The following is an 18,576-nucleotide window of genomic DNA, read 5'->3' as shown; positions in this document are numbered from 1 at the left end:
TTAAGAGAGTTATACTGTCATGTATGTTGACATTTGGTTTTAGAACTGTGTTTTAAATGGAAATTTTTTATCATAGCACAAACAAACAAGACTAAAACTTAAATTTGACCTGTTCAGCACAAAGTTGTCTACAATGTCTCTTGCATTGTAACCGCTTTGATCTGCTCAGCCAGCATAATGATCTTTGCTTCACTCAGGCTGTCCACTACAGAGTGGTAGCAGTTGACAAGGTACTTCAGATCACCCACATACCTAAAAGTAATGTTGAGATTACCAGAGATTACACCAATCAGTGGTTTTGTGGTTTAGTGTACTCTGCATTCAGTTATTGGTGAGTATCATTACCTGATGAATTTGTCCTCCTGTAAAGCAACATTTCGAACCAGCTCAGGCACAGTTTAGCCCATTGACACAAGGTAGATTGTCTCAGACATGACTTCAAAGATCTCTGGAGCAAAGTTTACAATATATCGCATACCCCTTAGCATGCTGCCAATTTTTCAATGTCAGCACGCATCTCAAAGTAGGATGACTTCCACTGGTCCAGAACCTGCTTAGCATCCTGCACCTTGGATATGGCCACTTCCCTCTTTTCTCTGTCCGAGACACAGTACATTGTATTCTGACTGACATACTGACATTATAAGTTGGAACTAAATTTAAACTTCATCAAGATCTGAACATTGTTAATAAAGAACAAGTCTGTAAAGGATAATCAGCAATATTGCATCTATACGTGCAGCTCACATTGAAGTGTCTTTCCAGTGTGCTGAGGAAGAGTAAATTATCATCCGATTCCACACGGTATTTAGTAAGTTCAGCAACTGTTCCTTCCAGGGTCTGAAAAGTGCCTGCATCTGCTTTGGTCATCACCTCCAAGATCTTCTTTACCACCGGCTGTTTAAGCTGCTCACTCAGTGAACTCAGGACGGATGTACGCTCCTGCCAGAAAACTATCTCAGCCAAAGGTCCAGGTGCCTGGAAAGTGAATGTTTCAAACTGGATTATGTGTTTTTTATGTTTTCTTCTACCTAATAATTCCTTTTTGAGCTGACAGCGATTGAGTTTCTTGGTAATATGTCAAACATTTCAGCAGCTACATGTGAAGGCCCTGGACAGAATAAAAGGAGGAATACACACCTGTGGCTTCTTGTTTAGCTGCTCCTTAATAACACTGGTAATCTGAGTCTGCCAGTTCATCACACACTGCTCCACTTTCTCTACCATCTCTGGATTAGAAAGCAGAACATCCACCTCTGGCTCCAGGTCTAGCTCAGGGATGTGCAGCGTCATTTGATCTACAATGAAGCGAATGATCTTTAGATCATACTGTTTATTATGAAGTTAATTTTAGTTTCAAATAAGCATGAATTGTATATCTAAGGCTCATCTTTTAGCTATTGACCAAATTCCACTCCATTACCACCACCACCCTACCACCCCCTGCATAGAAAAAAGTGTTTTTTTTTTCTTGTTTTTTCTAAAGAAGCAGACCAGTTTTCACCGATGTTCACATTAACTTCATGGTCTCACACATGAAACTTTTCACATTTTACAGTAAACTAGGTCCCTTTATGGCAGGGACGGCTCAGAATATCTTCAAAAAGTGAGGGGACAAATGAGGAGAGGTTGTTGATCATGTTGCATTTTTTTATATTCATATACTGAGAAATTCCTGAAATGAAAATAATGAGCCCTTGGTATATCTAATAAAACAAACCTTGAATCTGAAGTTGTTGCAGAGTTGTGTTGACCAGTCCCAAAAACTTGGTCGTGCGGTTGAGCAACTCATCACGAATCGTAAATAGCTCACTTGACTTCACTGGACTCTCCTTATCACCCTCTCCATTGGTCTCTTCCTGAGGAGAAGCTGCTTCACTTTGATACCCATATCAAATATCAAATATCTGGTGGACAGTAATTGCTGGTATGTATATTTGACAAGAGACACAATGAAAACATACATCCTGCATTTTTTATTCAGAAAATCTGAAATTTTTGATATAGAAATTTTAACTCCTGGACCCAAATTTGACCACTTTGGGTCCAGGAGTTCTCAAGTTCTGAGTCTCTGTCTTTTCCCCTTCCTGAAGTTATTAAAGGTTGAAAGCTAGTTAGGTCATGGTAACGTTACAGTCACATCTTATCCACATGAATGTAAGTGTAGCCACCACTGAGATTCAAAATACAGTACTTAAAGATCACCTATTTTCCTATTTAAGTGGAACAGAGCTGGCTCCAAACTAGTTGTGATGTCACAAATCATGCTGATAGGCTCACCCCTTAAAATTGGATTTTCAATGAGCACAGAGAGACTTTCCACTTTCAGCAGACGAATGTGAAAACAGCCTTCAAGTGTCAAACTCTGCACACACATCATTCTGGACAGAGAAGCTCAAACATCCAACTGAAGGAACAAGAACAAAAGCACATTTTTGAGTGGAGGGCGACTTTAAACCTGCTCACACATTAGCCAACTTACCAACAGGAATTTCAACTTCAACCTCTTCCTCTCTAATACTTTTGAAAAACAGAAGACATGATGTCGAGTCTTCCTCGGAGACGACGCTCAAATAACGGATAATTTTCTCTTCTTCTTCTCCATCTCCCCGACTGAGCAGTTTGTCAAAACAGTCAAATTGTGAATTGAAACCGGCGCAAACAGGCTGGAAGGCAGTTCCATGACTTTGTATAGATAATTTAGTCCCAGAGTAAAGACCGGAAGGCAGCTGGCTGACCACTCTACACTTGATGAGAGTTTTGGTGATGAAGAATCTGAAACCTTGATACTTTTTTCATGATTCAGTTGAAAACTTAATGTTGAAACATTATACTATTATTGATCCAGTCAAACCTGCATATCAATGTGATATTATTAATTAAATATCACAGTTGCTCATGCACTCATTTTACACATGGGGTTCAGTTTAATCATAACTGGAAGTACTGCTTAGCCTGTTACAACAGTTGTATGACATCTTATATATCTTTGTCAAGCCTGAGAAAATTATCCTTGCAACATCATCAGGGTTGGAGACTTCAAATCGCGTACAGAGAGTCTGTGATACAAACAGGATGTGGTTGATTGTTTCACAAAGTAGCATTACAGGAAATGTGGCATTCAGTATTTTCTGAGCTCAGGATCTCTGGGCCTTTGCTGCAAAGATTTTGACCATTAATTTTTTAATCCATCTTGTGAACCCCCCAACTTTAAGGAAGTGCAACACTAAATTGCTGTAGTGACTCTTTAAATGGCATGAACAGTATATGGCTTAACATGACTGGCAATCAAGTCAGTTTTCATCAATAAATCAACAGATTAACAGATTATAATTTAATAATGAATAAAATAAATAAATAAAAAGAATTAGATAATTGACTTGAAAATGGTAGGAAAGTAAGTTAAACACAAATTAAAAATTGGTCAATTTAGCTTGCTGTATCTAGCTTGTTGGTTAGATTTCCTCTGAGGGCATTATTATGATATATCAGAGACTGCTGTTAATGGGATGGTGTTTTGGTAATTAATAAATAACTGATAAAGCAAATGACAAAAATCACTTGATCAGCTGGTTTAATTGACAAATCAATAATCAGTTAACAAATCAGAAATCAAACAAATAGATGAGTGACTGTTTTGTGACAACAGACTTGATAAAAATCATACAAAATGTGTTGTTTATAGCAATCCCTCCCTCCAGTATACTGCACTGAGGCTTTAACATGTTGTCCAAATTGTTTGTGGGTCTTTCCACTTCATACAAATCAACATAAAGCAACATTTAAAAAGCACAAAGGTCACTTTCAGATTGTACTTTTAAAAACAAAACACTTACTGCACACAATATATAGGTTAATGAATGAGAAATGCAGTTATGGGCTTTGGGAGGGAAAAAAACAACTCAAACAAATACAGTTTATTACTGACATGTCATATCTAACCATTGCCATAGTCAGAAAGCAGTGCTAAACCTAATCTCATGGAGTCAGTACTGAAAACAACTAGCTAACTCCTCCACTGCTTTCATAAGGTGCTGGATTGGTGTGGAAATTTCTAACTTGGTTTACAGTTACATTGTCCTCAACAGCACAGTTGCCTCAAGACATACATGTATATACAGTATATGCCATACAGACTGTTGGTCCAACATGAAAGTAGCAGGCCAAAGCTGAAGATTTTTTTGTCAAAACATTAAGAAGCTGGAGTGTTTGTCAATGGGGATAAAATAGCTGATAATATTACAATTAATGGCAAGATTAGGCCTGTGTTGGGGGAAATTACGATACCCCCTAAAACAACCCGTAATACAATTTAGAGTTAACAAAAGGCAAATGATGGCTCATCAAACATCCCTGACCCTCTAAAAACAGGGACTGCCAGTTATGTCATAATTTCTGACACCATCTGGTCCTAACTTTCAGAAATGTATGGAAAATTATGCTGCCAGTGAAAAAGTGCAAAACATCTCAATAATGCAACGGTGACAACGGTCAACTCTCCTTCCCTTAACGAAAAATTCAAACACTAATTCCATATAACAATACTTCAAATTCACAAATTCAGCAGATACTACTAATGCCAGATATTAGTACATTCTTCAATCTTCTCTTATAACATTTAATACAGGCCAACCGCTGTGTCAAATAGAATATAGGATATTTATAATCTTAATTATCTGTCCAGTCACAATATAAGGGGCTCCTGACAAGCTGTCAACAAATGAATGATACAAGTTTTCAATACAAATTGTACAGCAAGTGACGCATAGGCAACACTGTGAATGCATTAAAGCACTTGGGTCAAAATAACATTATTAGATCCCCTCCAGTAACATTAATGACATCTTGACAAAACACAGCTAGCTTGCTAGTAGGTCCACCCCTTAAAATGGGATTTTCAGTGAGCACAGAGAAACTTTCTAGTTTCAGCAGACGAATGTGAAAACAGTCTTCAAGTGTCAAACTCTGCACACACATCATTCTGGACAGAGAAGCTCAAACATCCAACTGAAGAAACAAGAACAAAAGCATATTTTTGAGTGGAGGGCGACTTTAAACCTGCTCACACATTAGCCAACTTACCAACAGGAATTTCAACTTTAACCTCTTCCTCTCTAATACTTTTGAAAAACAGAAGACATGATGTCGAGTCTTCCTCGGAGACAACGTTCAAATAACGGATAATTTTCTCTTCTTCTTCTCCATCTCCCCGACTGAGCAGTTTGTCGAAACAGTCAAATTGTAAGTTGAAACCGGCACAAACTCGCTGTTTGATCCATTCCACTCGTAAATCGTCGTGGACCATACCCGTTAATTATAATTAGTTAACTTGAAAACAGAGTGGTAAAACATTTCTTTCAGGTTAACCTGTCGCAATTTGAAGCTAGTTTTAATAACTAGGGTTGTAGCTTAGCAGTTCCACGTTGCCTTGGCAACCATCAATGGTTTGAGAGTGTGGGTAATTTATTCCCAGAGAACAGGCTGGAAGGCAGTTCCATGACGTTGTATAGATAATTTAGTCCCAGAGTAAAGACCGGAAGGCAGCCGGCTGACCACTCTACACTTGATGAGAGTTTTGGTGATGAAGAATCTGAAATCTTGATACTTTTCTCATGAGTCGGTTGAAAACTTAATGTTGAAACATTATACTATTATTGATCCAGTCAAACCTGCATATCATTGTGATATTATTAATTAAATATCACAGTTGCTCATCCACTCATTTTACACATGGGGTTCAGTTTAATCATAATTATCTGTCCAGTCACAATGTAAGGGGCTCCTGACTAGCAGTCAACAAATGAATGATACAAATTTTCCATACGTGGAATGTTAAATTGTACAGTAAGTGACGCTTAGGCAACACTGTGAATGCATTAAAGTAAAAATCATATCCCATTGACATTCATCTTTAATTCTGTTGCAACATTTTAAAATATAATAAATTAAAAAAATAATTCTGTAAAAGTATTTACATCTCATCACACTCCTGCCCGGGCACTTTTCTATACCAAAAAGTCACAGGATCCTTCGCAGTGTTTTGGTACCACAAAGTAAGAATACAAGGGAAACTGAAGAATGGTACAGTATGCTGTCATTTGGTTGTACTTCTTGTAAGGCAGTCAGTGCAACAGAAAGTTGAGCAAAAACTACATGTAATTGAAAGGTGGCTCGCTATCAGGCGTATGGAAACCACAACTGCCAAAACTAAAACTCAGTGGGGGCGCGGCAACATAACTGCATTAAAGGATACAATTATGCCAAAAATAACTGGATCCAGAAAAATAGAAATCGATGGATACAAAATTATTTTTTTCAGATCTTCTTTTATTACTATCAGCCAATGCCAACAATAAATCTCTCCTAACGAGTGACGTCTGTGTAGACACAGCTTGGGGTCATTCATTTACTTTTAACTTTATCTTTTTCACTTATTTATTCTTAGTTTGGCAGGTGTGGTTTCCCGTTCAGGTCACATCAACAACCAATAAAGCCTCATGAGAAAACTGATGCTTTTAGGTATGGGAGTTAGATTTTAAATTTGAGCCTCACAGTTCAACCTGACAAAATATCCTGCAGTGAAGCATACTGATCTTGATACAAAGTACAAATACCCTGTGTTACATAAATTTAGACTACGAAAAACAGTAATTTTTCAGCAGTACACTCTGTACTGGTTGTGTTCTTTGAACTGTTGGGAGGGCAGCTTGTTGAGGTCCTTCGACTTTGTGAAGCTCACAATAAATTGTTTTCACATGACAAATTTTTAAAAAAGGTGAAAAGAAAAAAATCTAAATCAGCTTGTGACATCACTGGCATGTTTTGGCTTTGTTTACCACCTAACAGTATTACCAGACAAGCCCCTTCACAGTAAGCCATCATGCTCCTCCTAACCCGGGCTCAAAGCTGGAGGGCATTAGAGCAAAGGAAAAGGGGCAAAACTTGACTCCAGCTCCACTGTAGAATTTATTCTGAAACTCCACCCTGAGGAAGAAACAAACAGCTGCTGTGAACATAAAAACACTGAAATAACTGAAAGCAATTTGGCTTTGTCTATGACACAAGGACTCTAGTGATTATTGTTATATTTTACCAGTGCAGCCGGAGGGCATGAAGGAATGCAGAAAGACCCTCCATCACCAGGAGGATGGACACAGTAAGCACGGCAAACAGGCCAAACACCGGAACTAGGAATAAAACCCCGAGTCTGGTGTCCATCCGTAGTCCTACTCGCATCACCATGGTCCACAGCACCTCTGATAGCTCTGTGCAGAGAAAAAGAGCATATGCACCATCTTTTTAGAGGATTACAGCCAACAAGGGTATGTTTCGGTTACTAATATTGTGAGTCAGACTGATCTCAGGCCCGTCACTGGTGTAAATTTGTTGGGTTTGATCTAGGCTGCTATTAAATAATTAAAGACTAAGTTGTTTTTTCCGTACAAGTCATTCCAGGAATTTGACTAGATATGACCTACTGACATTTAGTCAAAGTCTAAATTCAAGTCATATTAGCAAAATGGCTGTAGTGCACACAAGGTTATATACAAATATTAGAGAGAAATATTGAATTGCTGTTTCATTCTGCCTCCTTAAAACAGCCCTGTAATAAATTTTCCATTTATTTAGTTTGTTGTGCCAAAGGAAATAAATTCAGTTCAGTAAACCATGAAATACAGTGAACGGGCATATTTTAAGATGTTCTTACATCCAGTCAAAATGTGCTTTTAATGAGGAATTTTCCCATTGAGGTGTAGCAAAAGAAGAAAAAAGAGAGAGAACAAAAGAAAATAAAACTGATTATCATACCATCATTATACTTAATTAGGCTACTCTGAAGTAATTTACTTATTTTGCTTTCAGTGTGTGCTAGTACAGGTTTGAAGGAGGGACAAACTACCTGTGTTTTCTACTGCAAACCATTGTACTCACGGGCATGTGCCAGGCTCAGAGCCCAGAGCCTTAGGTAGGAGGCTGTGTTGGAGATGCATCCCAGGCAATACTCTATAGTATGGATGGCCTGATGCAGGAACTCATCTGCAAGGTCAAACTTTTACAACAACAAAAGCAAAACTCAGCATCACAGACAGACACCAGAAAAACATTAGCAATGGTTGCCATTAAACAGATATTTAAGATTAATAGCTAAATATCTAGATGTCGTGCTGTGCTGACCTCCTCGCTCTGGAGCTCTCCACTAGAGGAGAGATCACTGTGACTGCTGCCCTCCTCCATGTCATGAGCCCTCATAAGGCAGAGCTCCTCTTCACTGTTACGCCGCACGCGCTCATATCCCTGAGAAAACATAGAGCGGCTAATCAGATCTGCATATTTACAGCCACAGAACAAATATATTTCACATCTACATATTTCCATCCATTCACAGGCAGACATGCACTTCAAAACCCTCACCCTGTACATTCCTAAGCGGTGGCTTCCATTTTGAAGCCAATAAAGGTAGAGTGGTTTCCCCAGGAGTAAGACAGGCACTGAGAGAACGGCTATGACCACCAGAAATACTTGCAGGCCAGTCTGGAAGGAGCAAAACAACATTGGGTAATACTGTTATGATCAGTGACATTTGTAGTCTGTTTTAAACCAGCGTTACACATCATCTGTTCAGGAAGAACACTGACATTCATGCAGATTTAAATGAGCTTCTCACCTGTCCTGGGTAGAGGGGCTGCACTGCATCACTTTGCATGAGGAACATGTTTATGAAGTGAATGAGGATGCTCGGGGCGTGCCTGGAGTCCTTAGCAGAGTAGGCAAGCCACTTGTATATTATCATGAACACCAGGTAGCCAAATAGACACAGCAGGAACAGGAGCTCCGGGAGGAAAACCAAGTACAGGTTGTACTTCTTCCTAAAGTGCCTGTTTTCATGATGAAAGTAAGGCAGGCTATTAAGTACTACAGCATGACATTTAACATTAAGCTCTTTACAATATAAAAAAAAACATCAACTTGAAATTCCAGTACTTACAAATGGTTAAAAGTGCTGAGGATGACCCCGAAGCTCATGTGTATGATGCCCACTATCACTGACATCTTCATCTTATAGGAGTTTAGAAATGTAAGTCGGTTGGATGCCAAGTTCCAAATCTGTACAATGGAAAGATTATATATATATATAAGGTATTATACAATGGGTCATTTCTAGCAAACAGCACGACTGATAAAAAGATGAATTCCTGCACTGTTACTTAAATCCCATAAAGCAAAGCTAGCTGTATTTTGTCAAGATGGCATTAATGTTACTGGAGGGGATCTAATAATGTTATTTTTACCCAAGTGATTTAACAACTTCAATTCCAGGCAATCAACCTCATTTATGTTCCATGTGAGAGTAACATTACCACTAATCAAGCACAACTACGGTTTATAATAGTGATGCACTGATCCAATTTACTGTATCAGCACAGATGCAGACAGACCTTATTAAAAGCATCAACCAGACAGGACAGCTCCACATGAAATGCTATTTCATAATCCTTGTTGTTAATATACTAATGTAATAATATTTTACCAAGACATTTTTATAAACCTTCTCAAAGAATATGATTGACATTTCACACAGCCTGAAAAGAACTGTAGGGTATGACTTTTGGTTACATCTACGTTTCCTTACACATAAAAGATGAACCTAACCAGTTCCACACACTGAGGATTACACATTTTAAAACTGCCTTGGCATCACCCTGAGTTTGAGAAGAAGTATCAGGACAGAAAAGGTGCAGCCTGTTCATTTATAGTTCTTCAGCTGGAATTCTAGTACAATATAAAATGCTTGTAAATGTTTTTTATTGCTGTTGTTTTATTGTTGCTATGATTTAATACTGCAGACATTCAAATTTCCCATTGAGACAATAAAGTCTATCTCATCTTATCTTATCTTTTACTTAGTCGGTGTATTTCAGAATCTGACAGGAACAATGTGCAATTCCTGTAATTTATGGAAGGTGTGTCCTCTACTAATCAGAAGGTCGGTGGTTTGGTCCCCGACTCCTCCTGTCTGCATGTTGAAGTGTCCTTGGGCAAGATACTGAACCCTAAGTTGCGCCAACACCCTACGTGGTGACACATTACTAACAAGGTCTTGTGTTACTCATTTCATCTGGTCAGGGTTTATACCAACTGTTGTGGTAACCAGGGAGCTAATTAGCATTTTATAGATTTGGCTATTACACGTACACACAAAACTATGCTTATGTTACATGAACATGTCCTGGTGACAGAATACACAGAGTGTTTTTTTACTATGATGTGTGTGAGTTTACAAAGAACCACATTGAAAGACACTGAGACAATCTTTGTAAATGTGGTATTACATGAGACATCATGTCATAAGTCATGACATGATGACATGGCATGACATGACATGGCTTCAATATTCTACACTTACCGGGTCAATTCCCAGAGGGTAGGGTCCTTTGAAAACTCCTGTGACATTTGGATCCAGAGTAAGCAAATGATTCCCACGGATATCTTCTTCCCTGTTAGTTACAGATAAGACCATGAGTATGTCAATGTGTGTCAATTGGCTTTTCATCAAATTCACTGCCAGCAAAACTTATTCTTATGAAATTGTGGGTCTGCTTAACTATTTTTTACCATTACAATGAAATCCTTCTTGTCATGAAGTACTCACTTCCACACACTAGCATTGATCATGGCGTTCACACTCCATCCAGAACCAAAGATGTTCAGGGACTTTGAGAAACAGTCGTTGTATATCAAGCCAGTGTAGATGGAGAACAGACCCATCATCAGGATGATGTAACGGCCCTCGAAGAATGTGTTCCAGATCTGCATGTATACATCAAAATGACGCAGTTATACTTTCGACATACTGAACGCTCCGCGCTGGGATTTGTTAGGATCCGTAAGTACTCACTCACCTCATTTCTAGTGTTTTTAAGTTTGCGGTTGTTCTCGTACAACACCATCCAGAAAGCAAACAGAGCCATGATAGCTCCATGACCCAGGTCCCCAAACATCACAGCAAACAGGAACGGGAAAGTGATGATTGTGAAAGGAGCTAAAAATTAGTGGGAGGGGGAAAAAAAGAGTCAAGACTAACATTACATATAAAGTGTAGCACTGCTCAAAACAAAGTTTTACAGATATAAAGAAATTAAACAGGATTTTAAAATCTTGCAAAAGCACAGGCCTCAAAACAAAATAACCTGACCTACAATAAAATAATTAAATAATTGCAACTGCCAAGTTAGTGTAAGTTGAACAAATGTGAAGCACAACAGAATATGGAAATAAATTTATTATGATCACAAAATAACTTTTCCATAAAAAAGACGGAATTTGAGGCGTTTCACTCATCGTAACAAGAACTCACACTTAGTTCTGGCTTACATTGCAGGAATCACAGGTATGACAGAATTACAATAAAAAGATCTTACAATTGTGACTCTGTGAATACTGATACACTGACTTATGACCTGTTAAAGTCTTCATATTGTTAGCTTTACACTGTAGTTTGGCCCATGGATATTTTATTTTTGTGCCTCATCTGATGATGCAATTTACAAGAAAGGCAAAGGATTCCACTTACCAGGGTTAACCTCTCTGTAGCTGCCCACTCCATAAGCATCAACGATGTTTTGGAAACCAGAGGTAAATTTGTTGGTCCTGATCAGGGTGGGGGGAGTGTCGTTGGTGGGGATACGATTGACAAAGGAAGGAACTGTCGCTCCACTTTTTCTCTGAAATATCAAATCAAGATGTCAGCATCAACTACCATCACCAAAATGTCTTGAGACAGAGACAAGAAGGAGCATTCAAATGCAAAAAATAAAATAAAACAAGAAAAAGACAGTAGATATAAAGCCCCTTTGTGGTTAAGCAGTTTTGTCATCATGTATTCATTTAACAACCAGTTGTGGTCAACTGAATAAACATCTGTAGGAACAGTAATCCTGTGTGTGTGCCTTTTTATTTCAATATCCCAAATGCCTTCTGTCCTCCACACAGTGGCCTTACAGTGCTCTCACCAAGTCATGTTTTTCTTAATCTTAAAACAAAGAGGGCAAAGTAAGTTCGATCCCTCTGAGAGTACTTGCTTTTACAATAACAACACCCGAGTTTATAAAGTAACTGCCCTGGTTGAGTAAAAGAAAAACAAAGCCTGTAGTGTCAAAAATAGAATAATCCTTGATATTTCAATTTTGTCTTTTCTCATGTACACTGCTCTGTGTTGGTGAAATATTCAATAAATTAATTGTTGGGAAAAAAAAGAGAGAGTCTCCTCACCGATCCGTCTTCTAGAGCTCTCCGTAGGGTGGGAATGTCATTGACAGGACACCACACCTCAGCAATCAGACACTTGTTGGTAACATCAAAACTGCACAGGTTGAGAATATAGTAGATGGCTTTCATCTTCTTGACCTGGATGACCCAGGTGTAGACAGATTCTGAAGCCTTGATCAGGACCTGTCTTAGGTAGTCCTCTGTCCTATGAAGCACCTGGACACAACAGGACATAAATAAACTATTTGTGAAGTATATTAGAAAGAGATACATTACAAAACTTTATTTTAATTTTATGTCTATGATTATATGGAACACACAAAAATGTAAACATAACGTGTTTACATTTTCAACTAGAGGCGTGTGTGTGTGTGTGAGAATGAGAGAAACAACAAAGAGAGCAGGAAAGCAGTCAAGAGAGGAGAAAGGATGAAATAAAGTATGCATGTAAAAAAAAAAGAAAAAAAAAAAAAAAAGAAACAACAGCCCAACTTTCAGCTGAGGCCTCATGTTGATCATGTGCTAAAAGTGGGTGGGTCAGGTGCATTTCTATTTTTCAGTCACAGTGGTTTAAAGCTACCAAATGATCCACACTGAAATGCCCCAGACAGAAACCCAACCGGCCGTCTAACTGCCAGCACCGGCTCACTGCTTGAGTTAATCTTTTAAAAAATAAATCAGCCATTTATTTTGTTCCTAGGCTCTTTGTTCTCTGACTATAAAAAGCTGGTTAAAAGGAGAAATCCTCACCAGATATAACATAAAAGATTAACTGAACACAAGTATTCCTTAATCTTTCAGTCCACCACAAAAAAAAACAAACATCTAAAGATATTTTAACCCATCTAGCTTGTATTTTAACAAGGTCGTGATAGTGAAGACATTCACAAGTAAACCTTTAGTGAATGTCACCAACTGCCTAAAAAAGGTACTTGTGAGACGTACTGTGTGCAGGTCCTGAATGCGAGTTCTCAGTCCTTCCACAACATCATTCCGCTCCTCGTTGCTACTAGGATATGGATACAAGTGACAGTGGTAGCTATGGGGGAAGAAAAACAGATATTGTCCCTTTTTAACTTTTTTTTTTTTTTGCAATTAATAGAGCAACCATGAGATTGGATAACATATTGCGGAATAATTACCAGTCACAAATCTTCTTCACTTTCTGGCCAATTTGGTCTCCCCAGTAAGAGATCAGGAACACCACACTTTTGGTAGGCTCACCCTACACATAGAGAAGAAGAGGAAGAGTTTATACAAGTAATTAGACATAACTGCTCCATTGATGATAAAAAAAAAGATGTGTCATTTTTGGCCCAAGGAAGTTTTCAAGTGATGTTTCATAAAACAAAAAAACACTTTAACAGTGGATACGTTTACATGCACACTAATATTCCACTATTATTCCGAATATGACAATATTCTGAATTTGATAAACAGCATGTTCCATTTGGATATTCCGAATTAGGCCTTATTTTCCGAATGTAGCATTTTCCGATTAAGACATGGAATATGCTGGTATTATTCTGATTTTAGGAGCATTCCTTGGATATACAGCTCAGTCGGGGATTTTTACCACAGATTGTGACACACGGCCTCTCGCCTGTTCACCCCTGTGCAGGCAAAATGACATATGCTGGAGCAGGAAGGCAGACAGAGGAGAGGAATGAGAGGAGAGTGAAGAGCTGTTTAGGGAGAGCTGGAAAAGCAGAGTGCGCCTTCTCCAAGACAGGGATGGATGGGGTTTGGTTATTATCCTGACTCATGGTGACAACTCGGTGTGATGCACCAGAAACACGTAGCAGTGTAGTAAACATCATGGGACGACCTAGGTACCGGATGTGCCTGTAACTATAAATTTACACCTCGCTGCTTTACTTCACTGCCTGCAGAGATCTTGTGATTCCTGTTCCCATTGGAGCAGAAGGAAACCCTGAAAACCCTCTGCATGTAAACAGGAATATTAGTGGAATATTCATTTTCATTAGCCATGTAAACAGCTTAGTAGGAATCTTGTCTTTTTCAGGGGCAAGGGCAAAAACCGGAATATTTTGTGCATGTAAACATAGTTATTGTCTCTGCATTTTCCTGACTTTCCATCAGTCCAAGTATGTCCTGACATTCCATTAGTGATCAGTCGCAGCCTGGCATGTTTAGTCTGCCTTCTAGTCGAGTAACGGAAATGGATAAGTGGATTAGTGCCATCTCAACACAAACAGACAAGGATCACAGCACTGACTGTTTATGAAAACAGTAAGAAAGACCAGAATCCAGGCTTCAAATCAGTGTCATCACTGTTGTTTTCAATTTTGTTATTTGACAGATTTATATTTGGTCAGAATTTCATGTCATTCTTTCATTTCTGTCCACAAAACTCTGCCCTCTGAACTGTTTGGTAACAATCTTCACTGTGGCAACACTACACAAACAAGAAGTGACGATCATATTTTGATATTTTACACAATGTAATTTCAAGAAAGTCTAGACTATTTTTCTGTGATGTTGTTGAAATCAACATTTTTATCAAAATGTTGAAAATGCAAACTTTTATATTTCACTTATATTTTTATTTTACTTTCTAGAAGTAAATTGTGGCTTTAAACTTAAAGGATTTATATATATCTCCTTACAAATGGTCCCCAGCACACATAAATGTTGATCTTATCAACAAACATTATTGAAATAAGAGATTATTGATTAGTCTCACTAAAGTTCTTATGACTGTGACACGGATGACCAACTTGGAAAGTGAGATAAATACAACAGAGCAGATTCATGTTATGCAATTCATGCAATTGTGTCTTTTTCCAACTCTGTTGATTCTCTAATCTCACACTGTAATGCAGGGAAGACATAACAAAAGCTATTTAACTTTTAACACTAAATAAATAAGCCTTGAGAAACCTACTGTGTCAGGATTTTCGAGATACTCCTCGACCTCAGCGTAGCTAAGGATGGTGTAGCCTTTACAAACTCTCCAAAGCATCCGCTCAAAGGCCTCGATCTTCACCCTCTGAATGAGCCCAGAAATGAAACTGGAAAAGAATGAGGAGAACATTCACAAACAGCCCTGCATGTGTGTCTACTAAGGCTGTCACAGACTTTTACTCTCTTCATATAATATTAGCAGCAAGACATATCACAATAATGATATCATTATGCAATCACAATAACCTTAATTAAAATAATATTCAAAATTCATCTTAAACATTGTTAATGGTTAATCACTTCGTTGCCAAGTTTAAAAAAAACAAACTCTTTTGTGCAATTGCAGAACAAGAACATCCTCACATTGATATTTAAACTACGTGTTTGCATGTGTGAACATCTCCACTGACGTGTGTGTGGGCAATCCAGTTCACGTCACAGTGGCTGTAGCTTTGCTATTACAATACCTATGCAATCTTGCACTATTAATGTCACGTTGTGCTCGACTGAACATAATACAAGATGCCTGCTGCAGCTTTTACATTCTATGTTGAAGAGAAGCAGGGATATGCAACTATGAGGTTAGCGGTCTTTTCTTCGAGCTGGCATTGTCGCATTCACAACCAACAAAAACTCACATTCAATAAAATTATTGTTGTCCTTATCACAAAGTCCACAGTATTCCCCATGAACTAAGTTAACTTCTTAGAATAAGGTTTTGCATGATCATGTTGAAACAAGAGACTTTTAGTTATTGCAATTTGTTAACCTCTGTGTGAGTGTGTGTGTGTGTGTGTGTGTATATACACAGTGCATCAGTAAGTGAGAAGAGCAATGGCAGACAGAGAGGACACAGAGAACTTATTTATCAGGAAAACAAAAAAACAACGTGCCTCATTTGAAAATTTGTTTAAATGTAAAGCAGCAACTGTGAAACCCATTTACTGTCTCCTCATACCATTGTGGCTTGAAAATTACACACATTTATTTTCATTTTCAAAATGTCACAACAATTGTGAAAACCGGTATAACATGACACACTTGGCGCATACTGTCAACTCCACTCACTAATAAAGACATTATGCTGATATAGCTAGAAGAATTTCAGTGCTCACCCCAGTTTGGCTCCTAGCCTCTGCATGCTGCTGTAGTCCATCATTGTGTCTTTTTCTAGGAAGGGAAACTCCTCATACTGTACTTGTAGGGGCTCTCGCTGGAAGTAAAACGAGAAGCGGGTAAGGGAAAGAAGAACAGTTTTCTTTACTATATAAACAAAATGAAAACCTGGGTGTACAGGCTCCAGCTATATTGTGACACACTGACCTCAGCAGTTCTTTGAACAAAACTGCGAGTGATGCGCAGCATGTGTGTGTACTCTTTCAGCTCCAGCAGATTCTTCTGCAATTTCTCTTTATTCCTGGTGACCTCCCCTAACTCAACTTCCAGCCTCTGTAGCTGCTCCTGTGAACACGCACACACACAGAGCCCCGATAACCATAGGTATAACATAATAATAATAGTAATTTATAAAGGTAACAAAGTAAGATTCTGTGTTTTACAAGGAGGAAACATAGTACTATCAAAATATTAAATTCACAAATGATATGTGATGACACATAAGCAAATAACAAACCATTATAGCCATGACATGCTTGGGCAAAGGAGCCACTGGGTTCACATCTCCTTCCGGCAGTGAAATGTCTGCTTTCTTGATTTCCCTCAAAAGGTATCCTGTTGAAAATAGACAGCAATCTTTTTTAAGATGTTAAAGGTAGGTAGTGTTTTCTTTTGCCTGTGAGACACGAGTTTCACTGCTCAAAAAAAGTTTCCGAGTGCTTTGCCAGCCTTTGAATAGTGCTCGACTGAAGCAGAGTCTGACAGTGAGTTATTCTCTTCTCTTAATCTAATAGAACATGGTTTAGTTAACTAAGGACAGTGTTTCATTCAGCTAAATCTACAACCAGCTGACATTTCTCATGACTGTAGGGTCACTGGCTCTAAATTCAATTCAATGAGAGGGCCTTCTGTGGTAAAATGTGGTTAAACTGCTTTGCTTCAGTCCCATCACTTCTGTGTCCTCACTCCTGTCTGAGGAACAAGAGTTGTTCCCCAAAGCTTGACTAAAACTACTATTACTGTTAACTAATCTCACTATGAATTGTGTATTAGAGATCATATATCCTTACCAAGGATCCTCTCCATCTCTTCACATTTTTTTATCTCATTGACGTGTTTGCGCTGGAATGCATTAACGCTTGGATTGAGCTGAAACAGGTGCAAGAGACACATTAAATCAACAATTAGATGTTTTTTCAATCTTCATCGAGAAACTGTGAAATACGCTTAACTATATGTTCAGGACAAATCATCATAAACCATACAGCAAGTACCTGTAGGTGCTGCTTTACAACATTTAAAAAAAAACTTTCTTCTGTGAATTACAAACAACTGCCACGTCTGCCTTTTATATAAAGCAAAAGTAAGTGACATGTTACATAAGTTCAGGTGATATGAAAGCTAAAGCGGCAGGTGAAGTTAGCTTGTAAATCGTTACTTCGTCGTGTTTCCCCCATTAGCAAACTCAGCATTTTCTTTCAAAGTGAGAGATAACTTAACTGTTTTTCAGGAGATTTCAAACTGGTCTAAAACTTACGTCTCTGAACTCCACAAGCCCCAGTTCTCCAAGTTCACTGATGCAGTCGTATGCAGACCCAGACTGCAGAAACAGCTGGGCCAAACACATCTCTTCACCTCGGAGCAGAGAGCCCATTTTGACAGTTTGCTGTTATCTGCCGACTGGCTAATATTAGCGAGCTAAATAGTTAGCCGGCTGAGATTCCTGTAAATTATACGTCAACGGCGGCCAGTCAAGTCCCTCTTGGTCCTTTTCATTTTTAGGCTCTTGTGATTAAAATGTATTTAACATGCATGACGCTGACTTTGGTTAGCGTTAGCTATCCTTACAGCAGATGCTGTTCCTGTTAGCTAAAAAAGGCTAGCCGGTGCGCACCGTGTTGTAAATTCCTGGATGAAAATAAATAGTCCCGTTCAAGTTAAATCTGAAGATGTAAGGCACCCGATATTAAGACCACTGGCGTCGCATGTACAAAAATATGGTCTCAACTCTTCTCATAGTTCATGAAGTTTCAGCAGACGTCGTTCGCCAGCTCCATACTCCACGTCACGTCACGTCACGTCACGTCGCTTCACACTGTTGATCCTGTTGAATCGACCAACTTCCAGCACAGCAGTCAATGGGCCTTTGACCAATGACCAGCGCCGCCTGGAGTCTGCGCACTACTCACCATTTACACAAAGCAGTGCTGCCTCTAAACCCTCAGCTGTGTCTGAACGTGATGTATGCACACGCAAGGTGTCCAC

General features: G+C 38.7%; 2 protein-coding genes across 2 annotated transcripts; both read right to left on the bottom strand.

The window, feature by feature from the left end:
- Nucleotides 1-2: 2 nt before the first annotated feature.
- LOC137196992 (dynein axonemal heavy chain 10-like) lies at nt 3-1,959 on the bottom strand. The gene is made up of 5 exons (XM_067610039.1): nt 1,721-1,959; nt 1,141-1,298; nt 748-978; nt 346-596; nt 3-252 (listed from the first exon to the last, which is right to left on the bottom strand). The coding sequence occupies exons 2-4, from the start codon at nt 1,291-1,293 to the stop codon at nt 555-557; spliced, it is 426 nt and encodes a 141-aa protein (XP_067466140.1). The 5' UTR covers nt 1,294-1,298; nt 1,721-1,959; the 3' UTR covers nt 3-252; nt 346-554.
- A 1,598-nt stretch (nt 1,960-3,557) lies between these two features.
- Nucleotides 3,558-18,416, bottom strand: atp6v0a2b (ATPase H+ transporting V0 subunit a2b). Its single transcript, XM_067610005.1, has 20 exons — nt 17,849-18,416; nt 17,382-17,460; nt 16,829-16,926; nt 16,519-16,656; nt 16,311-16,408; nt 15,176-15,302; nt 13,410-13,492; nt 13,213-13,306; nt 12,271-12,483; nt 11,573-11,723; nt 10,902-11,041; nt 10,652-10,809; nt 10,406-10,496; nt 8,987-9,105; nt 8,666-8,876; nt 8,413-8,532; nt 8,176-8,295; nt 7,933-8,050; nt 7,094-7,265; nt 3,558-6,984 (listed from the first exon to the last, which is right to left on the bottom strand). Exons 1-20 carry the CDS (start codon nt 17,963-17,965, stop codon nt 6,879-6,881), a joined length of 2,553 nt encoding a protein of 850 aa, XP_067466106.1. The 5' UTR covers nt 17,966-18,416; the 3' UTR covers nt 3,558-6,878.
- Nucleotides 18,417-18,576: the final 160 nt, after the last annotated feature.

This window comes from Thunnus thynnus, chromosome 2 (genome assembly GCF_963924715.1).
Source record: "Thunnus thynnus chromosome 2, fThuThy2.1, whole genome shotgun sequence".
Taxonomy (NCBI): Eukaryota; Metazoa; Chordata; class Actinopteri; order Scombriformes; family Scombridae; genus Thunnus; species Thunnus thynnus.
This window is presented reverse-complemented; position numbering and strand designations above follow the sequence as displayed.